The sequence below is a fragment of the Nymphalis io genome, chromosome 14 (assembly GCF_905147045.1).
Source record: "Nymphalis io chromosome 14, ilAglIoxx1.1, whole genome shotgun sequence".
NCBI lineage: Eukaryota > Metazoa > Arthropoda > Insecta > Lepidoptera > Nymphalidae > Nymphalis > Nymphalis io.
This window is the reverse complement of record NC_065901.1, coordinates 10,274,360-10,288,651: the sequence shown is the minus strand read 5'-3', so window position 1 is coordinate 10,288,651 and position 14,292 is coordinate 10,274,360. Positions and strand designations below refer to the sequence as shown.

Genomic DNA, 14,292 nt, shown 5'->3' with positions numbered 1-14,292 from the left:
TCAATACGTATTTAATAGGATTATAGATCGTTTTATGCTCGCCCATTAATGATTTTAACTTCGTCAATTAAAATCACTAAAAACTATAATACTCGATAAAATATTATACAGATGATAAAAAAGCATGTATTAATACATTAAGTTTTCAGCCGGTAGAATCTACACACCAAGCTGAATTTAATCTGGAAAAAGGACGATTCTAAAGTGCTTGTAAGACTCTAATTGATTGAAGTATATTTAGGGCTAAATCAAATCCAAATATTATCTTAGATTGACAAAGAGATATATTGTCTGTATTTTATTATATATTTACTGTATATGAAAAGTCATAGATGTTTGTCTCCAATTAATAATAAAAAAAAACTATAGCGTTCTTAATTCAAATCTGGGGTATTTTTAATCATTTTGAGATTATTAAAACGAATCAAAAGTGGTTTGAAAAATATTTGACATTAATATTTTTTTGCATGTATGTCTATCTCTCTTATTATACCAACATTTAAACCGTAAAGTACTCGTATATAAAAATCAGCAGCTTTATAGAAATATAAAAAATCTATCCATCTCGGCTTTATAAAAAGCCGAGATGGCCTAGTGGTAAGAACGCGTGAATCTTAACCGATGATCGTGGGTTCAAACCCGGGCAAGCACCACTGAATTTTCATGTGCTTAATTTGTGATTATAATTCATCTCGTGCTTGACGGTGAAGGAAAACATCGTGAGGAAACCTGCATGTGTCTAATTTCACTGAAATTCTGCCACATGTGTATTTCACCAACCTGCATTGGAGCAGCGTGGTGGAATAAGCTCCAAACCTTCTCCTCAAAAGGGAGAGGAGGCCTTAGCCCAGCAGTGGGACATTAACAGGCTGTTACTGTACTGTTATAGAAATATAAGCAGGAAAAAACTTTATCTTGGTTTGTCGCAAGATATTTCGCTATTACTCGTTGTCAGCACGGGTGTCACCGCCCTCAATAAAGTTGTCAAGTAAAAAGAAATAGACTTTTTTAAATTGAAATAAAAGCATACATACATCATATATATATTATTAAATATTCATAATTTATATTTTATTATATTTAAATTTCAGTTAAGATTGTCGGACGTGACCGAAAACATTTAGGAGGTTAATTTTTTACCGTGACTCGAACTCCCTTAATATATCTGCTTCTCCCTTTCGCCTTTAAGATCTAGATAAGTCATTTAGGTCCTATGCTATCTTTTTATTTAAAATGGATATATGAACTGACAAATGGGCCTGAATGAGCACCACATCGAAATTGGTGATGAAAAGAATATTAAAGATTCCTTAAATCGCCGATGCGCACATTATGAACTAAGAATGTCCCTTATGTATTTACACTGCTGGACTTACCTTTCGAACCAGTACATTATTGTTTAGCAAAGCTATCTCTATGACAGATTGTATTGATTCGACGGCTTAGTCGATAAAATATTAAGCAGAGTATTTATAGGAATAATTTAATATATTATTATGTGCGAAACTAAAGTAAACAAGCACGCACACTCCTCGAAATATTTCACACATTCAAAATAAACATTAACACACAAACAAAATACACAAACAATCAAATTTCATACACACAGCCGTAATATAATTGTATCCTTTCGAACAACATTGACGTCAAGAATATGTCTGTTGTTAAATATTTTATATCAATCCCATTTTATCGCGTAATATTTCCCCATTACTCCTCGTCAGCGCGGGTGACACCGACCTCAATAAAGTGACGAACAAGTTGAAATTGAAAAAGAAATCGGGACCACATGCAAATACAACAATATTGCTAAACTATTCCCTTGGCCTCAGAAGGACGAAGTTTTATTATATTTTAAGCGAGGACAAAATGTTATTACTGTTTAATGTCCATTGGACTGAATATTTTAGTTCGAGAACGAGTGACTTCATTTGTATGTACCTGAGATCTTGTATACGAATATTTATAGGATATTTTTTTTATTTCGTTTTAATGCTCGCAATGTTTTAGAATACAAACTATCGACTATTCTTTAGGGTATTGTGAATGGAATTTCATCTTCAAAATGAACAAAGTATTGTTATTTGGCGGTTGAATAGTTAATGAACTGTTTTCACCAATCCAAAGGACAAGTATTATTTTTGTTTTTATTCAAGTAATTAAAGTGAGCGACAACCATAAAATGTTCTATTGCAGAGGAAAGGCTTCCATTCTTTTTGAGGGGAAGGTTTAGAGCTTCTTCCACCGCGCGGCTACAATGCAGGATGGCGGATGTACATATTGTGATAGAATTTCACAATATATGCAAGTATTCTAATGATGTTGAATAAGATTAATTATTTATAAGCGCAAAATTTGATATGCTTATCATTTCATCATTTCAGTATTTCTCCGGTTTAGAACCCGTAATTACTGAACCAACTCGGCTCAGCCCAATTAAATAATAAGTCAAATTTATTTATAATTAAAGCGATCATTAAGACTACCGCGTCAAAAAGGCTAAAAATAATATGCCCCAAATTATCTTGTAATTTTAACCATACAAAACACGTACTAACAGTCGTCACAATGTCGTCATTGAACCCTTCAATTAACTTGGATTATTTATTACTTTATTTTAGTTGGCAAGTTAATAATATAGATTTTAGAAAAATCATAGAATATACATCAATTTTACTCAATTAAAATGTCAATTACATTTTATTTATCTTATCTATTTATATTTATGTACAGATATTTTTATAAAATACAAAATTAAAAAAAAAGAACAAAATACACATTACAAAAACGTATATAGGAAACGTATATGAAAACATTAAAATAAAACTATTTGCTCTAATTGACGAAAAAAAAAAACTACTCTTTAACTTAATTTAAAACCGAGATAGCCTAGTGGTTAGAACGCGTGAATCTTAACCGACGATCGAAACCCGGGCAAGCACCACTGAATTTTCATGTGCTTAATTTGTGATTATAATTCATCTCGTGCTTGACGGTGAAGGAAAACATCGTGAGGAAACCTGCATGTGTCTAATTTCATTGAAATTATGCCACATGTGTATTCTACCAACCCGCATTGGAGCAGCGTGGTGGAAAAAAGCTCCAAACCTTCTTCTTAAAAGGTAAAGGAGACCTAACCCAGCATTGGGACATTAAAAGGCTGTTACTTTAACTTAAATAACAGTATATTATCAAATTTCAAATTAATAACTCAATTTTTACATTTACATAAATTAGTGAATAGATTATGATCTAATTATGCATCTAAAGATCATATATTTAAAAAAAACATAAATATCGTGTAAATACAAACAAAAATAAAATAAAATTTTCATATTTTTTACTTCTTCCAGCAATGCTCAAGATGTTGACAAGCGAATTTCGTTTTTGTTACTTAGTGTTTCATTAAAATGCTTAAATGAATATAATCAATATCACATATCCCTTTTTTATTTCACGATCAAGTTTAAACAAAATAGTTCTACAGAGCCGACTGAATAAGCAGCTCCGATGCGACTATATGTAGCCAACAGTAATTTCATTAGTATACTCCGTGTGCAATGAATGAATATAAAAATGAACGATATGATTTATTATTCTATCAGATATTTTTAGATTATAATATGAACTTATATTATTTTGATTTATATTACATATATATATATATAATAATGTTACTGGTGGTAGGGCTTTGTGCAAGCTCGTCTGGGTAGGTACCACCTACTCATCAGATATTCTACCGCAAAACAGCAGTACTTGGTATTGTTGTGTTCCGGTTTGAAGGGTGAGTGAGCCAGTGTAATTACAGGCACAAGGGACATAAAATCTTAGTTCCCAAGGTCGGTGGCGCATTGGATATGTAAGCGATGGTTGACATTTCTTACAATGCCAATGTCTAAGGGCGTTGGTGACCACTTACCATCAGGTGGCCCATATGCTCGTCCGCCTTCCTATTCTATAAAAAAAAAATTCAGCAGAAGAATTTTTGACGTTTTCCGGGATCATGTTGTAAATCATAATCATAAATAACTCATATTATTTCGCCGCCCGTCATTCAGGGTTGTAACTTAAAACAGTAACAGTTGGCCAGCTTTCAATTATATTTTCAGAAAATACGCGTAACAACGCTTTAATAACTAATAAAAATTCCGACTCCAATATCGGAATGTTCAGTTGCTCATGTTTTTCTCATGCGTGGTTTTCGTCTTTATAATATAAAAAGATATTTAAAAACATAATATATTCTCTCGATATGACAGAATATAATTTTAAACATATCCATACGCTGTAAGTAATATAATACATATTTGATTTTAATTAATTGACGAGCCCGTTGGCGTGGTTGGTGGATGCTTGCCTTTCATTCCGAAGGTTGTGGGTTCGATTCCCACGCAGGACAGATATTTGTGTGCATGAACATGTTTGTTTGTCCTGAGTCTGGGTGTAATTATCTATATAAGTATGTATTTACAAAAGAAAAGTAGTATATGTAGTATATCAGTTGTCTGGTTTCCATAACACAAGCTCTGTACAAGCTTAATTTGGGAACAGATGGCCGTGTGTAAAAAATGTCCCTGGATATTATTATTATTATTTTAATTAATAATAACTTACACTACCAACTCGATACAACCATTTTATTATTATACAATATAAATACCGTTTCAAAGTATCATATTTTACGTAACAGATATAAAGAGTACCCGTTGATGTGTTAGTCTTCAACTTAAGGCGTGCGAATAGGTGTTTCAAATTACTAGCCCACTAGTGGGACAGAACAGAAAAGGACAGTGACATTCACGGACATTACCGTATGTGTATATTTTATTTGGTCGCAATGACCGCAATAGATAAATAATAAATTATAAAGATAAATTATTCTTAGACTTATCATTATTTATATCTTGTTTCACCAAATTGTAGTACGATTGTTTTACGTAAATCTTAATCTAATAAGCTATCTTTTTTTCTCCCACGGCTTCATCCGTGTGTGTGGGAGGTATATATAGTATCTTTTTCTGTACCCCTGATAATATGTACGCGAAATTTCATGACGGTCGGTGGAGTAGTCGAGAAAGATTAACAACAAAAGTCACTTTCACATTTTTAATATTAGTTAGAATTACACTTACTTATTGACTATCAAAAGGAACCACCAGTTTGGATAGAAATATATCAGATCTGAGATAACCAACGATTGTCGTTTCCAATGAATATAATTATATTTCGACTTCGAGCAAGTACAATTCTTACAATTTTCCCCATTGATTTGAATATGAGTTAGATGATGCTTACGTCATAAGTTTTGGCTGTGGTTGGTAGTGAGTGTCCGAAGTACGATTTTTAGCCGAAGATTTCTAGTGAGAGCCGAATTTACGAACCCTTTAAAATGCGAAACCGAGGCCGAAGGTTCGTTCACACACTAATTGATAGTCAGTTAGGACAAATGATTTTATAAATATAGACGTGAAAGGGTTATCATATAAAAATATATTCTAACTACGAAACAGAAAAATATTAGGAGAACCTCTTAGTAAATAGTCAAAATATTCTTAATTAATAAGTTTAAAACTAAAGACGACACAAATGTTGGTAATTAAGAAATTTTCTTTTCATTTATTAATAATTTAGTCTGCAAAATGACTTTTATATTTCATAGCGTTTTTTTTAAACATTTAAAGGGGTTGGTTTTTTAATTCTTTCGACTTTTAATTTAAGCATATTAATGGCTCTATAAGGTCTGAAAGAGACCAATTAGTGTATAAATGCTCTAATGAATTGATATAAATGAATTCCACTGAAATATCTCGAATAATTTTATTTCCACGAATGCTTTTTCAAGATAATATTCATTTATGAATGTAAATTTTTGTGTTGAACAAATCTGTTTGGGTTGTTAATCATTAAAGAAAGAGCTGCTGTCTCGCATTCAATGCGAATATTTATATGTAAATCAATTTAAAACTTGTGAAACTTTCTATTTTAACTATGCTGATAAAATACTGCAACATGTGTTTAACATATACTATATTAATAATGTATACAGATACAAGAACCTTCGCGAGCGTTTGTAGAACAATTCACAAAACTTTCATCACAATCGGATGAATGGTTTAACAACTCATAGTGGATGCACAGACAAGCATTCATTTTTATTTATTAGTATATTGAGAAGATGATCAAGTAGAATTAATTTATAATACTAACAACAATACAATTATACAAACTTATTTTAGGATTTGTGCTCGGTTTAATATTATTGTAATGCTTTATATCTACGCGAATGTATTTCAGTGTTATATAATGTAGAATACAGTGCATTATTATACTCCATTTAATGATTTCCGCTTGATACGTGAGCAAATAAAATAAATGTAGGACGGACAAAATGTACTTTCCGTATCGATGACTTGGTTTCCACAACTATTTTTCACAAAAAAACATATCGTTCATTTTTTAATAAATACACAGACTGGAATATCATAACTACAATAATAATTTATTTAATAAAAATTAATTAATCAGCGTCGTGGAATAAGTTGCAAGCCTTCTCCTCAAAAAGGACAGGAGACTTTAGCCCAGTAGTGGGATAATTAAAGATAGAAAGTTTTTTTTATTTACACGCACTACAAAATTAAGCAAAATGTAACGACTATTTCATTTTCACGTACATTCAATGTTTTGTGGCAAAATAAGCCGGCTCAGTACCTGAGTCAAAACAGCACTAGTTTTAGACAACACTCAAAATCAATAAACCATTAATTATACTATTAATATTTAAAGGTAGTTTTTTTTTACTTATCAACATAAGTACGAGCCTGTAAATGTCCCACTGCTGAGCTAAGGCCTCCTCTCCCTTTTGAGGAAAAGGTTTGCACCACGCTGCTCCAATGCGGGTTGGTATACTACACATATAGAAGAATTTTAATGAAATTAGACACATGTAGGTTTCCTCATGTTTTTCTTCACCGTCAAGCACGAGATAAATTATAAGCATAAATTAAGCACATGAAAATTCAGTGGTGCTTACCCGAGTTTGAACCCACGATCATCGGTTAAGATTCACGCGTTCTAACCACTAGGCCATCTCGGCGGACATAATGCAACAAATATTTTTTTACCCAGCAATTTAAAGAAGCATTGTACTTTTAAGGCGGTGTATAAGACACTGTCTTTTTAAAAATATGCTTATTTCTCTTCGTATTGTATGTTAACGTATTATTCATCCGATGAAATTGAATATAAGTACAGATTTTCGTAACACTTGGGTGGATGTGGATGAGGCTGTTTTTAACTGGTTAAAGCCAGTTCGGGTAAGGGCCCCAAGACTTGACCTCATTATCAAGGCATTTCTAGCACAATACTATCAACGATTAGGAGACGTATGAAAGGATTTTTATCCAAAACTATATAATGCAACTACAATCCAGATTTAGCTTTTTTACTTGGTTTTTATTATAAATTAATTATATTATAAAAGTTTATAAGAAAGTAAAGTACTTCAGAATATTCAAAGCACTGTAAATGTCAAATCGTAACCTCGCCTCCTGAGCGATCGATCAGCCCTGCACGCCCTAGAAAGCAAGCAATGGGTTGGGCGGAAACGTTCACTTGATTTTAATATATTTTATATCCACCCATAGATAAAGATGTTTATTTACGTAGCGATATTTGTATTATGTTATTAAAGATATTATGAATGTATAATTATGTAAATACAAATTTATTCTGTAACTTATATGAATCTCTAATTCTTAACCGTGGTAAAAGTTAAGCTGAGATAAATTGCGCCATTAAATTTGCTGTGAAATATAGTAATATAATAATATAATAAAGATAAGCCGAGATGGCCCAGTAGTTAAGTAGTGGGTTCAAACCCGGGCAAGCACCACTGAATTTTTATGTGCTTAATTTGTGTTTATGATTCATCTCGTGCTTGACGGTGAAGGAAAACATCGTAAGGAAACCTGCATGTGTAAAATTTCACTGAAATTCTGCCACATGTATATTCCACCAACTCGCATTGGAGCAGCGTGGTGGAATAAGCTCCAAACCTTCTCCTCGAAAAAGGAGAGGAGGCCTTAGGCTAGCAGTAGGACATTGCCAGGCTGTTACTAACTACTAACTAGATAACACAAAACCAACCCTCATGCCGTGGCATTAAACGACATGATGCTCCCCGCTTTCTACACCCAAGAAAGTGTGTGCGTAGCGCATATACTATATACTTCGTTGGTAAATATTATTACTTATTAAAATAATAAGAAATCTTATGCTATTAACGAAACACTATGAATCTTTTATTCGTCTTTAATAATAAATTATTTCAATGAGCAATTATCTCACGCTACTTTAATGTTCACATTTAAAAGGCGTGAAACGTTATGTTTTTATATATTTTAATATAATTCGGTATTTTTTTTTATTTTTATAACCTGACGAAGTTTACCTTGAGTAATAAAATTATGTTTTAGTACTGAAAGTCTTTCCAAGTATGTAAATTGATGATAAATCTTGCCAGTTCTTTTCGGTAGAATTTACATTCCGAATCGGTGGTAGCTTTACGTTTAATTCAATACATGACGATTCAAAAGTCTTATAAGCCTATTTGAATAAATAATTCATTTGATTGATTGATTGACACATAAATACATTTATTATAAATAACAATTTGGTATTTAGACTGAATTTAAATAAATATATTTAAATATAGTATTTATAAATTTCATAATTCTTTACAAACGAAATACTATATGTACTCAACTGGAGCGTATTATGTATCAGTAATCCCTTATTTATCCACGCGTTTAACGGGGTGGGGTATTAAATTTATGAGGCCTCAAAGATACGCTCAATCAACCGCGCCTTAATCGTATCGTAACTCACCTGAATCTGGACAATGCTTCGTATTTTCGACTGTATTTACTCTTTTTTTTAATAAGGACTCCGATAAGCAAATAGGTCAATTGATAATAATAGATAGTCACCACTGATCAGTAAGAGTACAGTAACAGCCTGTGAATGTTCCACTGCTGGGCTAAGGCCTCCTCTCCCTTTTTGAGGAGAAAGTATGGAGCTTACTCCACCACACTGCTCCAATGCAGATTGGTTGAATGCACATACCACATGTGAATTTAAGTGAAATTAAACACATGCAGATTTCCTCACGATGTTTTCCTTCACCGTATAGCACGAGATGAACAAAAATCACAAATTAAGCACATGAAAATTCAGTGGTGCTTGCTCGGGTTCATCGGTTCAACCCACGATCATCGGTTAAGATTCACGCGTTCTTACCACTGGGCCATCTACCACCACTGATCATAGGCATTATATTCATAAGAAAATATTACCTATGCTTTAAGGAATGGAACAGTCCTGCGTCTAACTCTTTCCGGTCGTGTCGGATTGCCATCACATCGGATTATGAGAGTTAGGGAATAGAGAGTGTACCTGTGTTTGTGCACACACTTGTGCACTATAATATCTCCTGCGTAGTTAGCTAATCTCTCTTTTGATTGGCCGCCGTGGCCGAAATCGGTCTGGAGGACATTATTATACGTCGACTTCAATTAGATGTCTATATTGTATGTAATAAGATTTATTGTCATAAAAACATAGAATGTTTAACTAGAATTATAACTCACATACTATTTGTACAAGGAACAAACATAAACTTGTTACTTTTATACCCGTCTGTACAAAGTTTAGCTCTTTCGTTGTATTATGTTGAATACTGTTTTACAATACGACTCCAGGAAACGATCGAAAACGTTCGAAATTGAAATTTTGATGAGCCGGTTAGCGTGGTTGGTAGATACTTGCCTTTCGAAGGTTGTGGGTTCGATTCCCACCCAGGACAGACATTTGTGTGAATGAACATGTCTGTTTGTACTGAGTCTGGGTGTAAATATCTATATAAGTTGGTATTTACAAAAGAAAAGTAGTGTATGATAAACTATATCAGTTGTCTGGTTTCCATAGTACAAGATCTGTACAAGCTTAATTTAGGATCACACGGCCCTGTGTGAAAAATATCCCAGGATATTATATATTATTATTGTTTTATTAAAAAAAGCTTTTTTCTTTATTCAAGCGAAAACAATCATATATAAAAAACTGTAACAATCTGTGAACGTGTGAAAGCCTGAGCCCACTGCTAAGCTCTCTTTTCATTTTGAGGAGTAGGTTTGGATTTTATTTCACCTCGCTGCTCCATTGCAGATTGGTAGATACATATATGGCAGAATATTAGTTAAATTAGGCACATGAAAGTTTCCTCACATTGTTTTCCTTAACCGCTGAACACGAGATGAATTAAAAACATAAGTTAAGCACATTACATTTTAGTAGAGCTTGTCTGTGTTTGAACCCGCAATCATCGGTTAAGATTCACGAGATGGCTCATAGTAAGGATTAACTATGAGCCATCTCGGCTCTTAATCTTATATTGTATAAAATAAATTATTTAAATTATTGAATGTCGACAATAAAATAAACTGATGAATACTAAATATTTTTTCATACTAAAATATAAATATTTTGTAACGTCATGCCACATAACGCCACGCTATATAATGCCACGCTACATATCGCCACGACACATGCCGAGACGAGACAAGCCAAGCCATGCCACGACAGTTCAAGCCACATTAGAGTGACAATAGAACTTAATACCCGATCGGCTCCTATCGGAACGTCATTCGTTTTTTTACAAAAATGTTGGTATGGCAACCAAAATAACAAATGAGATGATGTGGCCATGACAACGAAAAATAACAATTGTAAATTGGAAAAGTATTATTCGATTATTGATATATAAGTAGGAATATATATGTATATGAGTAGGAATTGAATTCATGATATTAGAGTAAATATATTCAAAAATTAAAAAAAATATTTTTATATTTTTCTAGCAAAGAAATCTGCAACCATCTACTTCCATTTTCATCATGGTTATGTATTTTTACGATAAACGTTGAGATTGCGAACATGTGTCGTTTATTTATTATGTAGTGGACAGAAGCAATCGAGCCAGACGTGGGTGTCACAGAGTAATTACTTTTGTACACAAACATGAAATTTACAGTTCAGTTACTTGATACTTTAGAACTAACTGATTGAAAAAATATTTTACTTTAATATGAAATGAATGAAATGAAAATGAATTTTAGGAGTAAATCTATATTCTTTAATTTGTAAAATTTAACCTGTAAAAAGGAAATTTAACTGAATTTCTAATATTATTAATATCTTAATTGCAATTATATGTTATAAAAGATCATAAATTACGCGCTGATGAACTGCGAAGCGCAGCTATATAGCTTATATTATAATACTAAAATCAAACCAAACCCAATTACCTAAAACGCGCTGCATCTTCTCGTTTAAGTTTTATGAATTTTTTTAGTTAAGCATTACAAAAAAACATCTCCACATTTCTTAATATAAAGACATTGAGTGCATAAATATAAATGGTATAGAGCTTACCAAACACATCGATGCAGCCAATCTGCCAAGTCATCGTTGGTTGAGTATTAATTTGGCACATGTAGCAGCCACGATCCTCAGCTCGCAGGGGTCGTATACGCAATTGCCATGTCCTCGGCGCATCCAGGCTCACCGCATACCTCGACCCCAGGACCGCTCGTTCATGCATCGTTAAAACTGTCTGGTCCTCCGCTCGGAGCCAACCCACCTGAAACATAAAATATTTTAGAGCTCATTCAATTCGTAGAACGTGGATTCGCTTTTGATGAAGCGAGCTGACGAAAGTTACTATGGTTGCAGTAATGAATTACAAATATAGGATTCCTGAAATTTTAAGTATTGAATCATGTTATGTGAAGAGATTTCGAAATAATTTGGTCTTCCTAATATTAGACAGAGTAAATTTTCAAAATACTGTTGAAAGCAATATATTGAAATAACATTTGTTTCCAAGATTATCGATGAGTTACATAGTACAGTCAAGAAATAATAAGTATATTTATATTTAAAAATAAAGCATATGTTTGTGGTCATTATCATACTTTTTAAATTATAGTCAGTTGCAATAACAGATTGTGAATGTCTCAATGCTGGGCTAAGGCCTTCTGTTCTTTTTGATGAAGAAGGTTCGGAGCTTATTCCACCACGCTGCTCCAATACGGGTTGGTGGAATACACATGTGACAGAATTTCAGTTAAATTTGACACATGAAGGTTTCCTCACGATGTTTTCCTTCACAGTCAAGCATGAGATGAATTATAAACACAAATTAAGCACATGAAAATTCAGTGGTGCTTGCCCGGGTCTGAACCCACGATCATCGGTTAAGATTCACGCGTTCTAACCACTGGACGATCTCGGCTATCGGATAGTTAGTTGATACAATTTTTTTATAGATGTCAAGTGTTTAATATGATCGCTTGCGAACAAAAGAAAACTTCTATTCTTAACCAACTAAGATTATTTTTATGATAAAATAGAACACCTGAATTTTGCCGAATTTAATGAGCGTATTTGAAATGGCTTTCTAATGAATACTAATTTTATTGTCCCGCTTTGTCAGTTGTAATAACAATAATAGCGAGCAATTAACTCACACATTCATTAATTATTCAATTAAATTTGTTTTTATAATTCATGTCATGATAAATGGTGAAGGAAAATATTGGGAGGTAGCCTGCATGTATTAAATGCAGCGTGATTGAATTAACTCCAAACCTTTTTCTTCAAAGACTTTTTTTATTTACAGGCTGTGTAATTCGTTCTTTTTTTATTTAAAGGCTTCGTATCGGTTTTTATGTTGTAACATTAATTATTATCTCTTTGTACTATGTAACGAACTTAACGATGATAAAGAATATGAATTAAAAAACTTGGTACTTTTACAAATAAGTAAATATACTTTATTTACTGTCAACGATTAAAAACGTAAACGCGATTGGTATATGAGAAATATTTATCTTTTTAAATGTTTCAATGTAATATTTTTGTCGTTTTATATACTGTTTCCTGGAATAACAAAATACGTCCGACGTAATATAAACGTTTATTTAGGATGTTCATACATTCAAACTCATAATAATAAAAATAACATAAGGATTGTTATAAAGCCTGTCCACAAAATATTCAGATTGCTGATGGATCAAATCAAAAAATTCCTTATACCAAAATATTCTTTATTCAAATAAGAAAGTTACATAATAATAATTATTATTTTTATTGAATAGGTAGGCGAGCATCTGGGCCATCAGATGTTAAGTGGTCACCAACATCCATAGACATTGGCATTGTAAGAATAACCATCGTTTACATCGCCAATGCGCCACCAACCTTGGGAACTAACATGTTATGTCCCTTGTGTCTGTAATTACACTGGCTCACTCACCCTTCAAACAGGAACACAACAATAACAAGTACTGCTGTTTTGCGGTAGAATATCTGATGAGTGGGTGGTACCTACCCAGACGAGCTTGCACAAAGCTCTACCTCCAGTTTTACCAATATGAAGTATTAATAAATTACTACATCGTTTTGGCCTGGTACCGGCAGCTTTGTAGTATCTATAAAAGCTTAAAATAAGAAACCCAATTGAGTTTTTTTAAACTTTTTTCATTCAGTTTCTGTAAGGGACATAACATGTTAGTACTGCAGACATGGCTAAATAGTATAAGGAATATTTAATATATATTATAAAGTCAAAACCCCTACTATATATACAGGTTGCCCATATGTCCTTGCATAGCTGACTTTCTATATTAAATAATACAAAATGTATAAAAGGTTATGAAACCAATTCAAAATATACGTTGTTAAAGTAAGCTTTTATAAGCACTTTTTAATTGTAATGCTACATTTTTTTACCGAGTGTACAAGAGTTACCAACAAGAAATTCGCTTGTATGCCATATTTAAGTCAAAATTATATAGAAAATGTAAAATGTTTTTCATTTTTGTACTTTTCTTCTGTAGTTTGATACTTAAATAGTCGAGCAAAGTTGATTACGATTCATTACAAGTCGTTCCAAATGGCGGATTGGCTAGATGCCTACTGTGTAACAATGCACAAAAATCAAGGTGCCCCATCTCTGGTTTTCGAAACGCCTTGTGAATTTTAATACCACACACGGACCTTTACAAAGACCACAGATTAAAAAATAAAGATGATCAAATGTTTATTGCCTTAAAGTAATTTGAAGATAAGCATAAATGTATACACACAACAAGAAGGAAGACAAACAAAATCTGTTATACTGAAATTTTGATTGTGACGCTGTGAAAATAAAAACATGCGGGCACTACTCAC

General features: G+C 32.7%; 1 protein-coding gene across 1 annotated transcript in view; it reads right to left on the bottom strand.

Moving 5' to 3' along the window:
- LOC126773266 (lachesin) overlaps positions 1 to 14,292 on the bottom strand; it is a 68,554-nt gene that overhangs the window by 32,309 nt on the left and 21,953 nt on the right. Inside the window, exon 4 of the mRNA XM_050494086.1 lies at positions 11,491 to 11,698. Coding sequence (XP_050350043.1) covers positions 11,491 to 11,698 — 208 coding nt within the window. The remainder of the gene's footprint in view (positions 1 to 11,490; positions 11,699 to 14,292) is intronic.